This window comes from Platalea leucorodia, assembly GCF_965183815.1.
Source record: "Platalea leucorodia genome assembly, chromosome: 1".
In the NCBI taxonomy this organism is placed as follows: Eukaryota; Metazoa; Chordata; class Aves; order Pelecaniformes; family Threskiornithidae; genus Platalea; species Platalea leucorodia.
Genome location: NC_138823.1, coordinates 56,664,448 through 56,680,026, shown reverse-complemented (window position 1 = coordinate 56,680,026; position 15,579 = coordinate 56,664,448). Strand labels below are relative to the sequence as shown.

Here is a 15,579-nt window from a genome sequence, read left to right as displayed (position 1 = left end):
CACAGTAATCCTTCTTACTAGAATTAAGCTTTTTAAGAGAAACCAAAAAGGTCATGAAGCCAAAGTGCTCTCCGCACTTTACCGCTGTCACTCAGGTATGTAAAAATATTAATTAGCATTTATATCCCAATCTAATAAAAGCAATGCACTTTAAGTTTGCTAAACCTCATCTATTGTGTGTAATTCCTGCATAATCTGACTCTTTCTCAAGGACATCTTGCTATGATGACTTATTCCTCTGGGAATTCATCAGCTCTTACGTTCTCTAACAACTAAACTATGTTCCTCCACATGAACTATTTAGTCATGTTTCAGCGTCCAATGAGCTTTTATTCCTAAAAGAGAAAGAGCTGCTCGTGTAAAGAAATTCCCTCATGAATCTTTATGCACCTGATAGGGACAGCCTGAAGTAGACTATGCTATAATTCACTGCAACTGGTCTGTGCTATACGAGTGCATAGCATGGAGCAAGTATGTTGTACTGGATGTCTTGGACTTGCAAGTCCAAAATATAAACCTTTCAACTGTTCCTAAAATTAAATTCTAGGAAACACGTGGAGTGTTATCACCACCTGATCATATGAAAAAACTAGAACTCAAAAATCTTTAAGAAGTCTTTCTGGATGTATTGTTCCCTCCAAATAATGTTCTAAGTCAAGCCTCTTCAGCTGAATCTACCAGTTTGCTTTTTAAAAAGAACCAACTATTGTCATATTCAGTATCATGGATTAGAGATTTGACATACTGAATAAAAAGTAACAGAAGAGTTTAAAATAATAGTGTAAGGAAAGTGATGAAGCAGTTTCAATGCATTAGAAGTTTGAATGAGGAAAAAAAAAAAAAAAAAAAAGTTCTGCTGCAAGATTCCCCCTCATTTCCAGTAGGATCCTCTGTGGACCAACTGCCAGTATACAATGGTTAAGACACATACCTTACCAACAGGCTTCTCATGCACTTTGTATTCAACAATGCAGTATCAATAAAATAAACCCCAGAAGTCCCTATTATCTTCTATATTATCTGTAACACCCAGAACACATTACTAGTTCTATGCTATCAGCTTTTTATATATTCCACCACCACCCCGCCCCCCCCCCCCCCCCACGTACATGCCGTCATCTTCCCGCTTTAACTCTAACCACTCCTTGTAGCTTGTCTGTGCCTTCCCTTCACCCTTTTCCTACAAGGTAGTTCCTGCTTCTCTCTTCCATGGCCCTGTTTGCTTTGCTCTTAGCAGTCTTTCCCCATTCCAAACACATCAGACAGCTTACTCCTTTAATGACCACAGGTAAAACAATAGAAGTACAGGAGACTGATCACCTATTCTCTGAGCCTGACTCCTTGAGAAACTGCAGAGAACATTCTGCTCCTCTTGGAAACCAGCCCATGGAAACGGAGCAATACCCTGCACAGACATACAACTGCTGAGGAATCAACTGCTAAATAGTAACAAGTTTCTATTATGCATATGTAAAAATATTTTTCTTAATCTTAATGATTTGGCTAAGCTTAATAGATCCTGTGGAGCAATGCCTTAAAACAGAATGACTATGCACTGTATTTCAGGCTATTCTTCTAATACAAAAAAAAGTTAACACTACATCAGAGTTTTTATTAGCTCTACATAGGTCAATATGACTTTTTTGTTCCTTTAAGTATAGTGAAGCCTTGAATAGAAAACACTCCTAGGAGTTTGGGGTTGGGTTTTTTTTTCTGTTGTTTGTTTAGTTGGTTTTGTTTTGTTTTGTTGTGCTTTTTTGATTGTCAGGGAAAAAGAAACTGACTTTAACAATCATGTGACACGATGCTCTCCATCATATAATTTTCACAGAATCACAGAATGGTTGAGGTTGCAAGGCGCCTCTGGAGGTCACCTCATCCAAGCCCCCCTGCTCAAGCAGGGCCACCCAAAGCCAGTTGCCCAGGACTGTGTCCCAACAGCTTTTGAGTATCTCCAAGGATGGAGGCTCCACAGCCTCCCTGGGCAACCTGTGCCAGTGCTTGGTCACCCTCACAGTGAAAAAAAAGCATTTCCTGCTGTCCAGAGGGAACCTCCTGTGTTTCAGGTTGTGCCCATTCCCTCAGGCCCTGTCACTGGGCACCACTGAAAAGAGCCTGGCTCTGTCCTCTTTCCACCCCTTCAGGTATGTGTACACATTGTAAGATCCCGCCTGAGCCTTCTCTTCTCCAGGCTGAGCGATCCCAGCTTTCTCAGCCTTTCCTCACAGGAGAAGTGCTCCAGTCCATCATCTTTGTGGCCGTTCCTGGACTCTCTCCAGTATGTCCATGTCTCTCTCGTAGTAGGGAGCCCAGAACATGACCCAGCACTCCAGCTGTGGCCTCACCAGGGCTGAGCAAAGGGGAAGGATCACCTCCCTTGACCTGCTGGCAACACTCCTCCTGATGCAGCCCAGGATGCCATTGGCCACCTTTGCTGCAAGGGCACATTGCTGGCTCATCTTCAACTTGGTGTCCACCAGGACCCCCAGGGCCTTTCCTGCAGAGCTGCTTTCCAGCTGGTCAAACCCCAGTCTGTACTGGTGCATGGGGGGTTGTTCCTCCCCAGGTGCAGGACTTTGCACTTCTCCTTGCTGAACTTCAAGAGGTTCCTGCCAGCCCGTTTCTCCAACGTGTCAAGGTCCCTCTGGATGTCAGCATGACCCTCTGGTGCATCAGCCACTCCTCCCAGTTTTGTGTCATCAGTAAAATTCCTGATGGTATACTCTACCCCAGTCATTAATGAAGATGTCAAAGAGGATTGGACCCAGTATTGACCCCTGAGGACACTGCGAGTTACGGGCTTCCAGCCAAACTTTGTGCTACTGATCACCACCCTCTAGGCCTGGCCATTCAGCCAGTTTTCAATCCACCTTATTTCTTTTACTCAAAATAATCTGAATTCCTAAAGACTCTGTAAAAGCAGAATGAAAAGTTCCTGCGTGGTGCTCAAGCAAGTTACTCATGGTCAAGAATCTTTTGCTTTCAAGGAGACAACAGTTCTTTCTGCGCCCTAAGAGGTGATACCTACTCCTTAATCTGCAGAAATACATCAGGGGACAAGAATTACTGCCTCCACCAAGCAAGGTACTATCTGGTCACCTTCACAAACCAGTGATTCCCCCACTGGCAGGGACTTTTCTTTACTGAGTAAGTGTAATGTAAGTTATGCGCATGTGAGACCCTAGCTCCTGATTCATCTACGAAGGATGTGAAATAAGTGACTTTGGGGATATTTTCGCTCAAGAAGACCTCTCAGAAACCACTTTGTATTATAATAAATATGGTATTTTTCTCTGTATCTTTCTCTGGTAAAACCACCATTATGAGGTAGGGTTGATTTGGAGAGTGGGAAGGCCTTATTAAAGAGAGAGGGAGAGAAGGAAAAAAAAAAGTCAGAATAAACATTTCAGATAATTCAATGGAAAGATCTGAAAACTACCTCTAAAACTAAAAGTGGAAAACAGCCTTAGTAATAGCAATTGCTATGTGCAGCAACTCTTAATAGCTAACACTATGCAAAAGATTAAAAGCACTTAACTTCAGGTGACTTGATGCACTTTGAGTGTGCAATTAAATGGCTACTTTTACCTGAGCAACTGTCTTCATCATCAGAGATGGGCACTTCCCTTTTCAACAGCATTTCCAGCTCTTCAGTTTCAGCAACATCAACAGGTCTCTCCCCATGCTTATTGGCTTGAAATGGATTTCCACCATGTCGAAGCAACAGCTTCACAATCTGCAGCATTAAATAAATGAACTTTTAGGCTTTTCACAACATGTTACTTGACCAGCATAAAAATCTTCCATTGCACATGGAATGAGGATAATGGATATGCAACCCTAATCTCCTCCCTATGAAATAGAGACTGCAAAGCAAGGCTTCAGCAACTAGAATGCAAAGTCCAGGTATTCATTATCTGCTCATTAGAAGAGGTAACAGGGAAGACTAAAGAAAGTTGTCCTCCGTTACACAGACATAGCATCATCATAAAGAAAAGCAACGGTGGCTTTTTGTTCTTGCTGTTCTAGCATTTCCTCCCACAATTCACGTGGTTCCTCATCTACCAAGCTCTCTACTCCTCTGCACTCAAATTCACCTCCTTGCTCCAAATTTTATAGCATTTAACTCTAAGGAGCAGGAAAAGTTTTTCAAGTAGCAGTACTATTGGTTTCCACAGCACTCCAGAAAAGCCCTGACAGAGATCCAAGTATCTTATTGGAGGAACAAACTACCCCCATCCCCAACTGAATATAACACAGCAAAATCATCAATTTCTCTAGAATCAAGGGCAAAAAAAATGATTAAAGTTACAATGATACCAAGGCCACTGCCTTTTCAGCACAGTATCCAGTATCAGTTACTTTTTTTTTGGTCCTACAGACTAAGAGTGGGGAAATTCAGCAGACAGCGATATGGTAACATGAAACTTCAGAATTTTTCTGATACATAATGTCAGTGAGATGGTCACAGATATGTATACTGAGACCAGACAAGCAAGAGGTCCTGTTCTCCAAATCTCTACTACAATTTTATGCAAGCTCGATCTAAAGACCCACTTTTGTTTAGATACCCATACGAAACAGTTACGAAACAGTTAATAAAATTGTCACAATCAGATTATCATAATTCTCTTCTCTAGCCTTTCCAGAATATCCTTTCAAACTGAACACCTTGTTTGGAAGGTATACTTGATTTAAGGATATTTTCTGGTTTTTGCTTTATGAAGATCACATACATAGTAATGAAATAGAGAGACATAAAAGGAGAGTGGAATTATTTCTCCATCTAGTTTGCAGAAAACAAGAATAAATTCAAAAATTAATGTAAAATACCTACAGTGCTCCATTTATCCTCTCTGCTAAGTCATTATTGGCAATTTTTTTTTTAAAAATAAGGAATATATACATACATCAATGCTTTACTTCGAAGTCCATGAAAAAATGTATAAAAATAAATGCAGGATATATAACTTTAAATATTTTTATATATAAAAATATATAAAAATACTTTTTATATATATAGAAAAGCATGTTTTACTTTCCTGGGCACACAGAAGTAAAAACTATTTCCCCAAACCCACAGTATACCATTTGGAGACATTTTTCTTTCAAGAATCCTATACAGTAGAAGTCTCTCAGAACAACAAGTCATTAAAATGTTTATTTATTTAAAAAGTCATTACAATTTTTATTTATTAAAAAAGTAAAAGTGACACTTTTAAATATTTGAGAAACCAGATACTGGTAGAACATATCTGGCAACAGAAGTAGGATGACAAGCAAAATGAAACAAAGAAAAACAAAACAACTTTAAGATGCCCCCAAAACAGCAGAAGCAGGATTATAAACTATATGAGAGTAATCAGGACAGTTAGGATTTGTTCTAGAGACTGAGCATTTCAAACCACTTATTTATTCCCCTCCCACTCTCCCCGCAAACTCACGTTTCTATGCCCGCTACTAGCAGAATCATGAAGTGGCGTATCATCATCCAAGCCCTGCGTGTTCACATCGGCTCCTGCTGCTATCAGGACTTTAGCAACATCGTAGTAACCAACATTACAAGCTTCATGCAGTGGTGTCCAACCTATAGTGAAATGTGGTAAGTGTAGTTTGAAAGGTCAAAGGTTTAATTTTTTTTTTTCTCCTGTGCTATAGATCTCTCTTGCCTTGAAACATTTCAAAATACACTCATGCACAGTAGTTGGCAGGAAGGTAATACTGTGCATCTGATGAACAACACATGCTTTATCAACTTTAAACCTCATGCCAATAAATTCCAAATTTTACTGGGATTAAACTGAACACAGAAATCACTAATCAAATAGTACAAGACAAAATCTGGCACAAAATCCCCAGACTAAACATGTTAGAAATTCTTTCACTAGTGAGCATTTGAACACAGTGTTAAGTATATATAAATAACATTATTCTATATGGAAACAGTTTGAAAACCACACTATTGGAAAGAATAAGTATGGCAAATTATCATAACCAGTGCTCCTTTACAGCCACTGAACATGTACCAGGCATCACTAATAACATTCAGCATATTAGTCTAGATAGCAAGCTGTTAATAAATATTGGCGGAGAACTTATCCCTGATATTTCCTAGAATATTAGTCATTTTTAGCAATTTTGATTTCCAAATTGATAGTCTGAAGTTTAGTGCTCATTTTTGGTAGCAGAGCCTCAACCAAAGATGACAATCGACCCCCACACGCTATAATCCTTACCTCAATTTCCTCTCCCCAACTTGATGCCTTCCACTTCATAGCTGCCCTGAACTTCCAGGCTGCTGTTGATGCCGCCTTAAAGCCCAGTTCTGGGAAGGCATTCAACTTTTGTTTCCAACATAACCAGTGCAAGTCTGGAAGAGTTTATTCACTTGAACTCTGCATCTAATCAGTACATCCATGAAGAGGAGGTACAAGAAGGACTACAAGAAGACCCTGACTTATCTCATTCCTCAGTAACGTAATTTCTCATCTTCATCTCTCACTCAACTTCTCACCTGCCACTCATTTAAATTGCTTAAATTTCCCCTGCAATCATCACTTCGGTCACTAACTTCCAGCACGGCCTGGCTACCACCTCCTTCCTTCCATTTTCTTGTCATTCGCCTTTTTTGCCACACACACACAATGATGACACTCTTCTGCTATCAGTCCTCTCATACCCATCTTCTTCCCTTTTATTAATTCTCTCTGTAATTCATTCTTCTCCATGTTTTACTGCTTTGCCTTTCTATCCTACCACGATGTCCAGCCTGCCAACTCTAGTCCTGGCTTGCTCTCAACATCTGTTTCCTTTACTCTTGTTCTCACACAGCAGTATCATTCTGGCAGATATCCCATGAGCAGAGTTACTTCCTCCATTACTAATTCATTTTCTGCTCCTTTAGTTCTGCCAAATTCTTAGTAAAAAACTCTAATTCTCTAAACTTCACTGCATCCTAAATTCTTACTTTGCTCCACCCATGACTCACTGCTCAAATCCTCCCGCTCTTCTTGACGGTTTCCTCTGCACAGGATTTTGAAGGTCAGCCACCTCTGCTTCTCACTTTGGATTACCAATGGAAAAGTATCTCACTTGATCCCAAACACCTCCTCCAGAGTTCTGAATAAAGTCTCTAATGACTTGCTCCCAATCGATTCTCAGAACCAACTCTCAACCGTTCTCCTCATCCTTTCATTGGCCTTTAAAATTAGTTAATGATTTATACCAGCTCAGGCTGGGATGAAGTTATGAAGTTAACTTCCTTCATAGCAGCCCATATAGTGCTGTGCGTTGCACTGGGGGATAAAACAGTGTTCGTAACACACCAGTTAAAAACAGTGTTCGTAACACACACAGTGCTTGTACAGCGTCAAGGCTTTCTCTCTCCCTCCCACACACAAGAGGCTGGGAGGGGGCACAGCCAGGACAGCTGACCCAGACTGACCCAAGGTATATTCCATACCATACGATGTCATGGGCAGCAATAAAAGCTCAGGGAAAGAAGGAAGGAGGAATGTTTGTAGTTACGACGTTTGTCTTCCCAAGCAACCGTTACACCTGCTGAGGCCCTGCTTCCCAGGAATTGGCTGGACGTTTGCCCGCCGATGGGAAGTAGTGAATTAATTCCTCTTTTTCCTTTGCTTGCCCATGCAGCTTTTGCTTTACTTATTGAAGTCTTTAATTCAACCCATGAGGGCTTTTTTTCCATCTTATTTTCTCCACCTGTCCTGTTGAGGAGGGGGAGTGAGAGAGCAGCTGGGTGGGTGTCTGGCAGCTGGCCAAGGTTAACCCACTACAACATCTCTTCTTGAAGTGTTTCTGTTCTCCCTGTGATTTCTGTGGGTCTGTCTTCCCCTGAACTTCCCCTGCCTTTTCTAAAATGGCTCTTTCAACAAGTTCTTCTTATCTCCCCTCTCAACTTCTCTGAAGATCCCACTGGGTTCTACTTCTGCTTCCTTTCTCTTCTTCCTCTACAAATGAGTCCTGGGCAGCTGCATCTTCAAACACAAATTCAGCTACCCTCTGTACACCAAGAAACCACTGATCTGTTTCTTACCTAAAATCAAGATTTTAGTCCATCTCATTAATATCTTCTCTTGACATCAAGTGTGAGCTGACAACTAATTGTACCATATAGTTCTTAATTTCTCTCACTGGAGCCTGCTACCTCAGTTCATCTCACCATTACCATTGAGAATATAATTCTCCTTATAACCACTCACACCCATAAACTGAGCATCTTTAGCAGGCTTCACTGTAGGTCTAGTCAAAACTCTTGTTCAGACCTTCATTATGTTTTTGCTTCTATTATGCAATGACTCTAAAAACTTGAAACTGCTAATGTTGCCAGTTAATTATACCAAGTATTCTCAATATTCTCTTTATTCCCTTGGGATGCCAGGAGCTCCCCACAAATTTTGTTGCCTTTTCTTCAGCATTACCCTTTGCATTGGGAGCGCAGTCTTTCTGAGCATAACCAAAAGCAACATGGCTCTTTCTTATATATATTTCCTCACTTTCCCATGATCCACTTCTACTGTGGATGCAAAAAAGCCAGTGTTTAATTGCTAATGTCAAGAGGCAGAGTATTAGGAGCAGTTCGTTATGCTGTTTATATAATGTGCACTTGATACTTGTATTATTTTTTAGAGTTGTCCTTGCATTTGAGAAACATGTACTGAATCCTACCTTTTTATAGATGTCTCTTAGACCCCAAGCCCACAACCACCTCTGCACCAACCCTTTATCCTCTGACTTAGCCTTCCTTTCACTCTGTTCCATCCCTCCTCATTACCCCAACCCCGTTCCATGCCCTAAATGTCTACCCAATACTCCAGCTTCTAAGTCTTATGCCCTTTCACACTGGTTGAGGAAAAACCAGCAGGTACTTCGGCTTATCTCACTATGTAAATGCATTTAATTTGGTGCCTAGCCAATCAACAGCTGGCAACTATTGAACTCAAAACTGCAGGTTCTGTCTTCTGTGGAAGCATTACTTTAGGAATCTCCTATTTAGTCTCCTGGAGATTTTTTTACTAAAACATGTAGAACTAACTTTTTACTAAAACATGTAGAACTTAACTACCATGAGAGTAGCAAAAGCAAAATAGGCAAAAGTTTGCCAGCAGGTTCCAAAATATTTAGGAGGTCTTGCAGACAAACAGACAGGCAGCACAGACATTTCGTTATAGAAAGGTTACTAAACAGATACTAAGAAAGGTAAAGAAAGATACCAAATAAAGATACTAAAAATATGGTACAAGTTACAACTTACCTTCAAGTTTATCAATCAGTGCTGACATCACAGCAGATACTGACATACCAAAACTAGTATTAATCTAGCAGGACTAAATGACAAGTGCAAGCTATACCACACCCATCTGCTTTGGTGTGTATTAGCCGTCACAGTAGAGAAGACAAGGTACATTACAGTGCTACCACCTTCACTGTTACTAAACTTTGCATCTCCTCACATAGCCTACAATCCCATTATCAGTTACTGACTTTGCCTAGTATCATTCTACAAAGTTCAGCAAGCATGCACACATATTTTTATATATGCCTAGTGTGCAAAGGCCCTGGTCACAACTCAAATATCCAAGTATTATTATACCATTCTAATAATCTACTATGTACTACAGCATCCTAGCACTACCACTGCCATCAGAAATGAAAACATGATTTGAAAATTTCCAATGAATTTTGTTTTTTCATTTGCATATAGCATGAACTGAAATTAAACCTCTGACAATTTCAGCAGTAATATTTAATTCATACAGTTAAGAGAACATGTGTCAACTTACCTGCGAAATCTTTTACATTCACATTTGCACCTAAACTGATTAGCTCCTTAACCTGTTTAACATCCCCTCGAATTGCTGCCATATGTAGAGGCGTTTCCCCTCGTTCATTTCTCTTGTTAACTTTGTCTTTTTGTCTTGAAGAGGAACTTGGAGTTTTCTTTTGTGTTGGTGTTGTTTGTACAGGATGATTTAAGGTGGAATCTACAAAATAAGTTTTTAAAAGGTCGCTAAGTTATTTAACACTATTTTTACTTCATCTCATTTTCACAATTGTATTCAAAGACTACAGTTATCAGTGAATAATTTTATTTAAATAAAGGGCATATTTGACACTTCACATGTATCAACACAATGCCTATTTGCAATCTGCAAAAGGGTGTTTTGCAAAGTCTCACTATTTTTAAAGTAGGTTTCAAGGACAGATGAAGTCTATCCAAAACACAAGGTTCACATACTCTGGTATAAATTCTGCTGAAACAAGAAAAAAACATCACCATGCAGATCAGTATCTAGCCTGCCTCCCCTTCCTCCAGCACACTTCCGCTGTATTTTTATGTAGTGGGATGCCAGTTTAAGGAATTACTGGTTGTGCATTGTGCTCCCTGCACTTTCTGAGTTGTGCCACCACAAATGTTTTTGGGTGGACTGGACAGTAAACTACTATTACTAAAGTTTCTCAACATTTTCTCAAAAATAAGGGAAGCCACAAAGCCAGATTTACACAAAAGGAGAAACTGCAGTAAGACAGCCTCTATTGTATTTTTCCGTTAGTCTTTGGTTACAGGGAGTCAGTTAAAATATTATCTTCTGTAATTAAAGTTATTAATATAGTTGATAGAATATATGCTTTCAACAAAAAAGTGCTTTATGAATATAAATATATACTGAAATAATAGAATTCTAGCTAAAATATTTCCCTTCAAACATGATTCTATTGAAGAGTGCCTATTAGTTAAAAGTGAAATCCCTAACCAAAGCAGTCTGGTTCTATTTCAGTAACAGTTTAAATAAAAGTATGCAATACTTCAGGCAATGTTTCTAGTGGTTTGATGGAAAGAAGAGAGCCTGGAAGTCCCAAATTCTTCTGCAACTTTTATAATTCGTGACAGGGAGGCCAGAGCATATCTGTCCAGCAGTTTCCATCTTCATGATTCCTTGAGTTTAATCTCTCAAGCAACTGAGAACATATCCATGGGCCAGGGACTCAAAGGTTTTCATATATGGGGTAGACTTCTTGGCATGAGAGACTAAAGAATATCCTTCCCCGCCCCCCCCCCCCCCCCCCCAAAGTATTCCAAAATCTGGGGAACTTTTTAAAGATAAGATACCTCCTCTTGCCATGAAATTGTCTTGCCTTTCTCTACACAGATTTTGTTTTAAACATAGCAGGATAGTAAAAGATTAGGTAACTGGCACCAAATTCTTAAGGAAACGCAGCCATTCACTTTTAAATGCTAAATCTGTAAAAACATTACACAGGCAGAACATACACATACATAAAGATTTTTTAAATACAACTGGATCAAGGAAAGTTTGAAGTTCTGAACTAAAAACAAGGTATCTCCCCTCTCCCATTAAATCCTAAGGAGACGATCCAGTTTCCTTCTAAATTAAAATCCTGCTCCAAATGGAGGCAATGAGACAGTAGTTAAATGTCATAAAAAACAGATAGTATTTTAGTTTTTAATTAATGCATATGGAACAGTGTTTGAGAGGCAAAAATAATCAAAGGAAGAACAGAGATTTTCAGGTTTTACAGCTATCAATAACGCAAACCTTTGCGCATAACTACAGAAGGTCAAGAATTTTTCATCAAATTACTCATCAATGCAATAGAGTTTTACCAGAATTATGAATAATTAAAAAAAATGCAATAAAAAGCAAGGGTTGTTGAAAACCAGCAGCGTTCAGAATATTCTGACTGGGACAGAATTAAATAGGCAGGAGGAAGAAGACTGTTAACTTTGTAAGATCACCTGGACTGTTGTCTCTTGCTGTCATCTGCATGAGAAGTGCCATCTGTTTGCGCTCTGACAGAGGATAACCAAAAAGAATGCTAACTGGTGTTGATTTCTTATTTCCAGTATCCTTCTTCATTTTCTTTTTCTCCGGACCTTCCTTCTCTGGAAATATTAACATTTTAGAACATTTTTCTAGAAATAAAAGGACCCTTTTAAGCTATGTGAACTGGTGATTGGTAGCAGGTGAAGAAAACCAGAAATTGCATCTCTAATTTGCTGCATTTGCATTAGTTTTGGTTACCTGTTCATATCAGGATAATAAGCTACTGAGTTAAAGCACTTAAAGCTGTAAGGAGGATTACTAAAAAATTCTAAAAGATGAAAAACCTGTTTCACAGCAGGAAGACTGTATATGTCACAACTTTAATTTTCAGAGAATCAAGTCAGGCGCTTAAAAAATTCTGTAAGATCAGCTAGTCAACTTTCAGCCTTGAATACAGATCTGACACTGTGCTCTATTCTACTTCTCTCAAGACACCATGCTAAAAATTAGGAAAAGACTTTTTAATACTGGTATTTGTTAGGTAATCAGACAAAAGATTGTTTCTGTCAAACTCATCCTGTTACTTCACATTAGAGCAATTTCTTCTCCAAAATTCATATCCTTCAAAAACATACAGCTATTTTATCTACATAACTTCTTTCCTTTTATGAGTATTTACAGTAGTTGTTTAATATTTCATGTCCAAGTTTTAAACCAGGAGCTAAAATTACACATCTGGATAAACAGGTAATTTCTAAAGCTATTCAGTACCTACAAACTCTCACAGATCTTCAGACTGTGTTCTGGTTAAATGTGTTCTGAAATCAGACAACTTTTTAATACCTAACAAATTTCAAAACTAGAATTTTATTTGTGTCATTTGGAAACTTTGGTCTATGTCTTCCATCCTTTTCAAAAGTTTTCCCTTCATTTTTCTGTAGAAAAGGTCTCCTAAACCAAACACAGGCATTTAGATTAAAGTATGATAAAAAACAACTGATTTGTGATTAAGTGACTTCAACTAAATCACTTTTAACTGGAACAGTATTTAACGATTTTAACATCAAACAAGCACAAACTCTCAGTGCATCGTATTTCTTTTGGTACAACTATTTTCCGCAGATCTCCCTAGCTGGTCATTATTGTTTAACTGCATTTTCCTAGAGACATATTAGTTTGCATTTATGTGTAGTGAAGACCATTCATATCCTGTAATTATCTCGTCTTTCCAGGCAACTGCTCTTTTTCTGTCTTAACAAGTTCTTATCAAATTCAACATTTTATATTTTGTAAGCAGCTTATATTACTTACATGTTAGATCTATAATGCCTACCTTTTTCTTCAGAGCCCTTAAGATTACTACTTGCATATAAACACACTGGATGTAAAAGATGGCTTAAGGAACCTTAGTCACCCATTTGTTGACTTGGAATAAAAATTTTTGAAAGAGTTAAAAAAAATTTTAACCACCAGCGTCAAAAATGAATGGTGTGAAGAGTACTCTAACAGATTCAACCAACAAAAATAACATCTCCAAACTCTGAGCAAATAATCCCCTTGGTTCTCTCCTTAAAAGTCCAGGTTCAGTACTAGCTTTTCCAGAGATCCTGCTCACTCTACTGCACCCTCTCCTTTTGGAAGCTTCCCTACCGACCGCCTTCCCAAAAGGCCTTTAAGCAGCCAGCCAGGACTCTGAACCCTACAGTCACGAGTAAACCCAACTCACCCTCCAGGCTGGAGTACTGACCACAAAGATAGGGACAGAATTCAGTAAGGATGTCCAATGCCTGCTTTCTCTTCTGTGGCTGGCTGATGTGCTAACCCCCCATAAAGCAAGCAAGAACATGAAACAAAGCTGAGATCTAAAAGTTACAATGGGAAATATATAATAAATTAATGCGGGGCAGGGGAGAAAGATGTTGGACTGATTAATTGGACTTGGCCATACTAGTATGCTAAAATTTGGCTGGGAATTGGTTGAGACGTAGCTGGGGATTGTTACTCTTAGTTAAATAAGCCTGGGTGCCACACTGATCTTTGTAGCTCTTCGTGTAATAAGTTATTTCATCTTATTCTTTCTGTGACTCATTACCATCTGATGAGGCACTGTTCATCTGGTTTTAGTTAATCTTAGCATTTTGGGCCACAGTAAAAAAAAAAAAAAATGTGGAAATGCAATTAAGCTGCAGTCAAGGTTGGGGGAGAATTTTATTTTTATTACTGTCCCTATGATTATACTGGTCTTCCAGATTCCCTTCCTGAATCACAACCTTAAACACTTTTCATCTGCAAAATCTGTCATCTGCAAAACTCGAAAAATCTTAAAACAGAAGACCCCACTGAGGCAAACTTCACTAACCTACCGCAGAGAGCCAAAAATTAATAAAAATTACAAATTAGAATACTAAGTGCCTTTGAGGTTCTTAACGATGCACCATTCCCTGTTTCATTAATCCCCAAACTGACCCTTTTTTATCTTTTGATGTTCCTCCACTTCTGCCTTAGGCCCTCTCTTTGGCCCTCCTTGTGTCACTCATTTCCTCTCAACTAATTTTCTGCCTTCCTAGCCTTCTCTAAGGCTCATCTTCTAGGGTTGATTACATACAGAGGCTCTAGTAATGCAATGCTCTTGACGCAGAGGAAGGCAGGTAAATAGTGCACATCCTGAATTCCATAGTAACCAAAGAAGAAATACATGATTTTACAGACTAAACAATTACAAGCAAGACTATTTTAAGAATGGAAAGCTACAGACATATGTACATATTAAAAAAACCCCTACAAATTTATCCATCATGGTTAAAAAGGAAACCAGATCCCTTTTACGTAAGTAATTGATGAGTTTTCTAAACTGCATGCATGTCATACTCCTGAATATCTAAAAATTCATTCAATATCCAAATCAACACTACTGCCCTATTGGTAGAATGCCTGCATAGGAAAATTTAAGGAAAATCTACAATGAAATTGTGCTTCCATCAAAACAACACATTTCAGTTTGTCTGGCATGATCTGCTGCTTCTTAGCTTATGCTATTTACTGCTCACGATTCTTTTCTTGAAAAACACATTTGTTTTCATTCTGAATTATTCCTTACAATTTTATAGCTGTACTCAGCTTGAGAAAATAATACATCAAAATAAGTGAAATAAATCTTTTGATGATCTAGCTTTTACTTTTTTACTATACAGTGTACTTTGCCAGGTATTTTTATCTGTTGGTTTTTGTTTTGGTTTGGGGTTTTTTTTTTGTGTTTTGTTTTTTTTTGTTTTGGTTTGGGTTTTTTTTGTGTGTTTGTTTTTTTAATCATTTTGTTAGAAAAGCCTACTAAGTAAATGAGTGCAATTTAGTCCCATCTCATGTTTAGTGTTGTCAAACAACATGAAGATCCTCCCCTACATATTCCAATGCATTTCAGTGGTGGGGTAAATTATTCTTCTATTACTCTTTATTAACACAGTGTTTGCAAAGCATTTCTAGATCTTTCCAATTAAAAGTACCTAATAAGAATACAGCTGCTCTCACCAAGTTATACTGTAATTATGCCCTTACCACTCAAAAAAAGACACAATTTTATTAAAGTTTATGTGAGACTTCATATGTGTTTCTGTAAATCTAAATGGTTCAATACACAAAATTAATGTGATCAACAACAAACCTAAAGAAAAAAAAAGTCTAAGGACTACAGCAGGTGCACCTGATAATCCATTTACAGGACTATGTCCTCTAAGAGACTATTACTTTTTCCCTGCAAGATCTCATGCGTATGCCC

At 38.5% G+C, this 15,579-nt stretch overlaps 1 protein-coding gene across 3 annotated transcripts in view; it reads right to left on the bottom strand.

Moving 5' to 3' along the window:
* The window catches only part of ANKRD12 (ankyrin repeat domain 12), a 48,100-nt gene that overhangs the window by 18,471 nt on the left and 14,050 nt on the right, over window positions 1–15,579 (bottom strand). The window contains exons 3-6 of one of the 3 annotated variants that reach the window (XM_082316194.1): window positions 11,780–11,956; window positions 9,804–10,004; window positions 5,445–5,587; window positions 3,589–3,736 (exon numbers count right to left, since the gene is read on the bottom strand). In XM_082316194.1, the coding sequence (XP_082172320.1) occupies window positions 3,589–3,736; window positions 5,445–5,587; window positions 9,804–10,004; window positions 11,780–11,956 (669 nt within the window). Of the gene's footprint in view, window positions 1–1,320; window positions 3,326–3,588; window positions 3,737–5,444; window positions 5,588–9,803; window positions 10,005–11,779; window positions 11,957–15,579 lie in introns of those variants that run through there. The other 2 variants (XM_082316195.1, XM_082316196.1) reach the window with 2 other exon arrangements.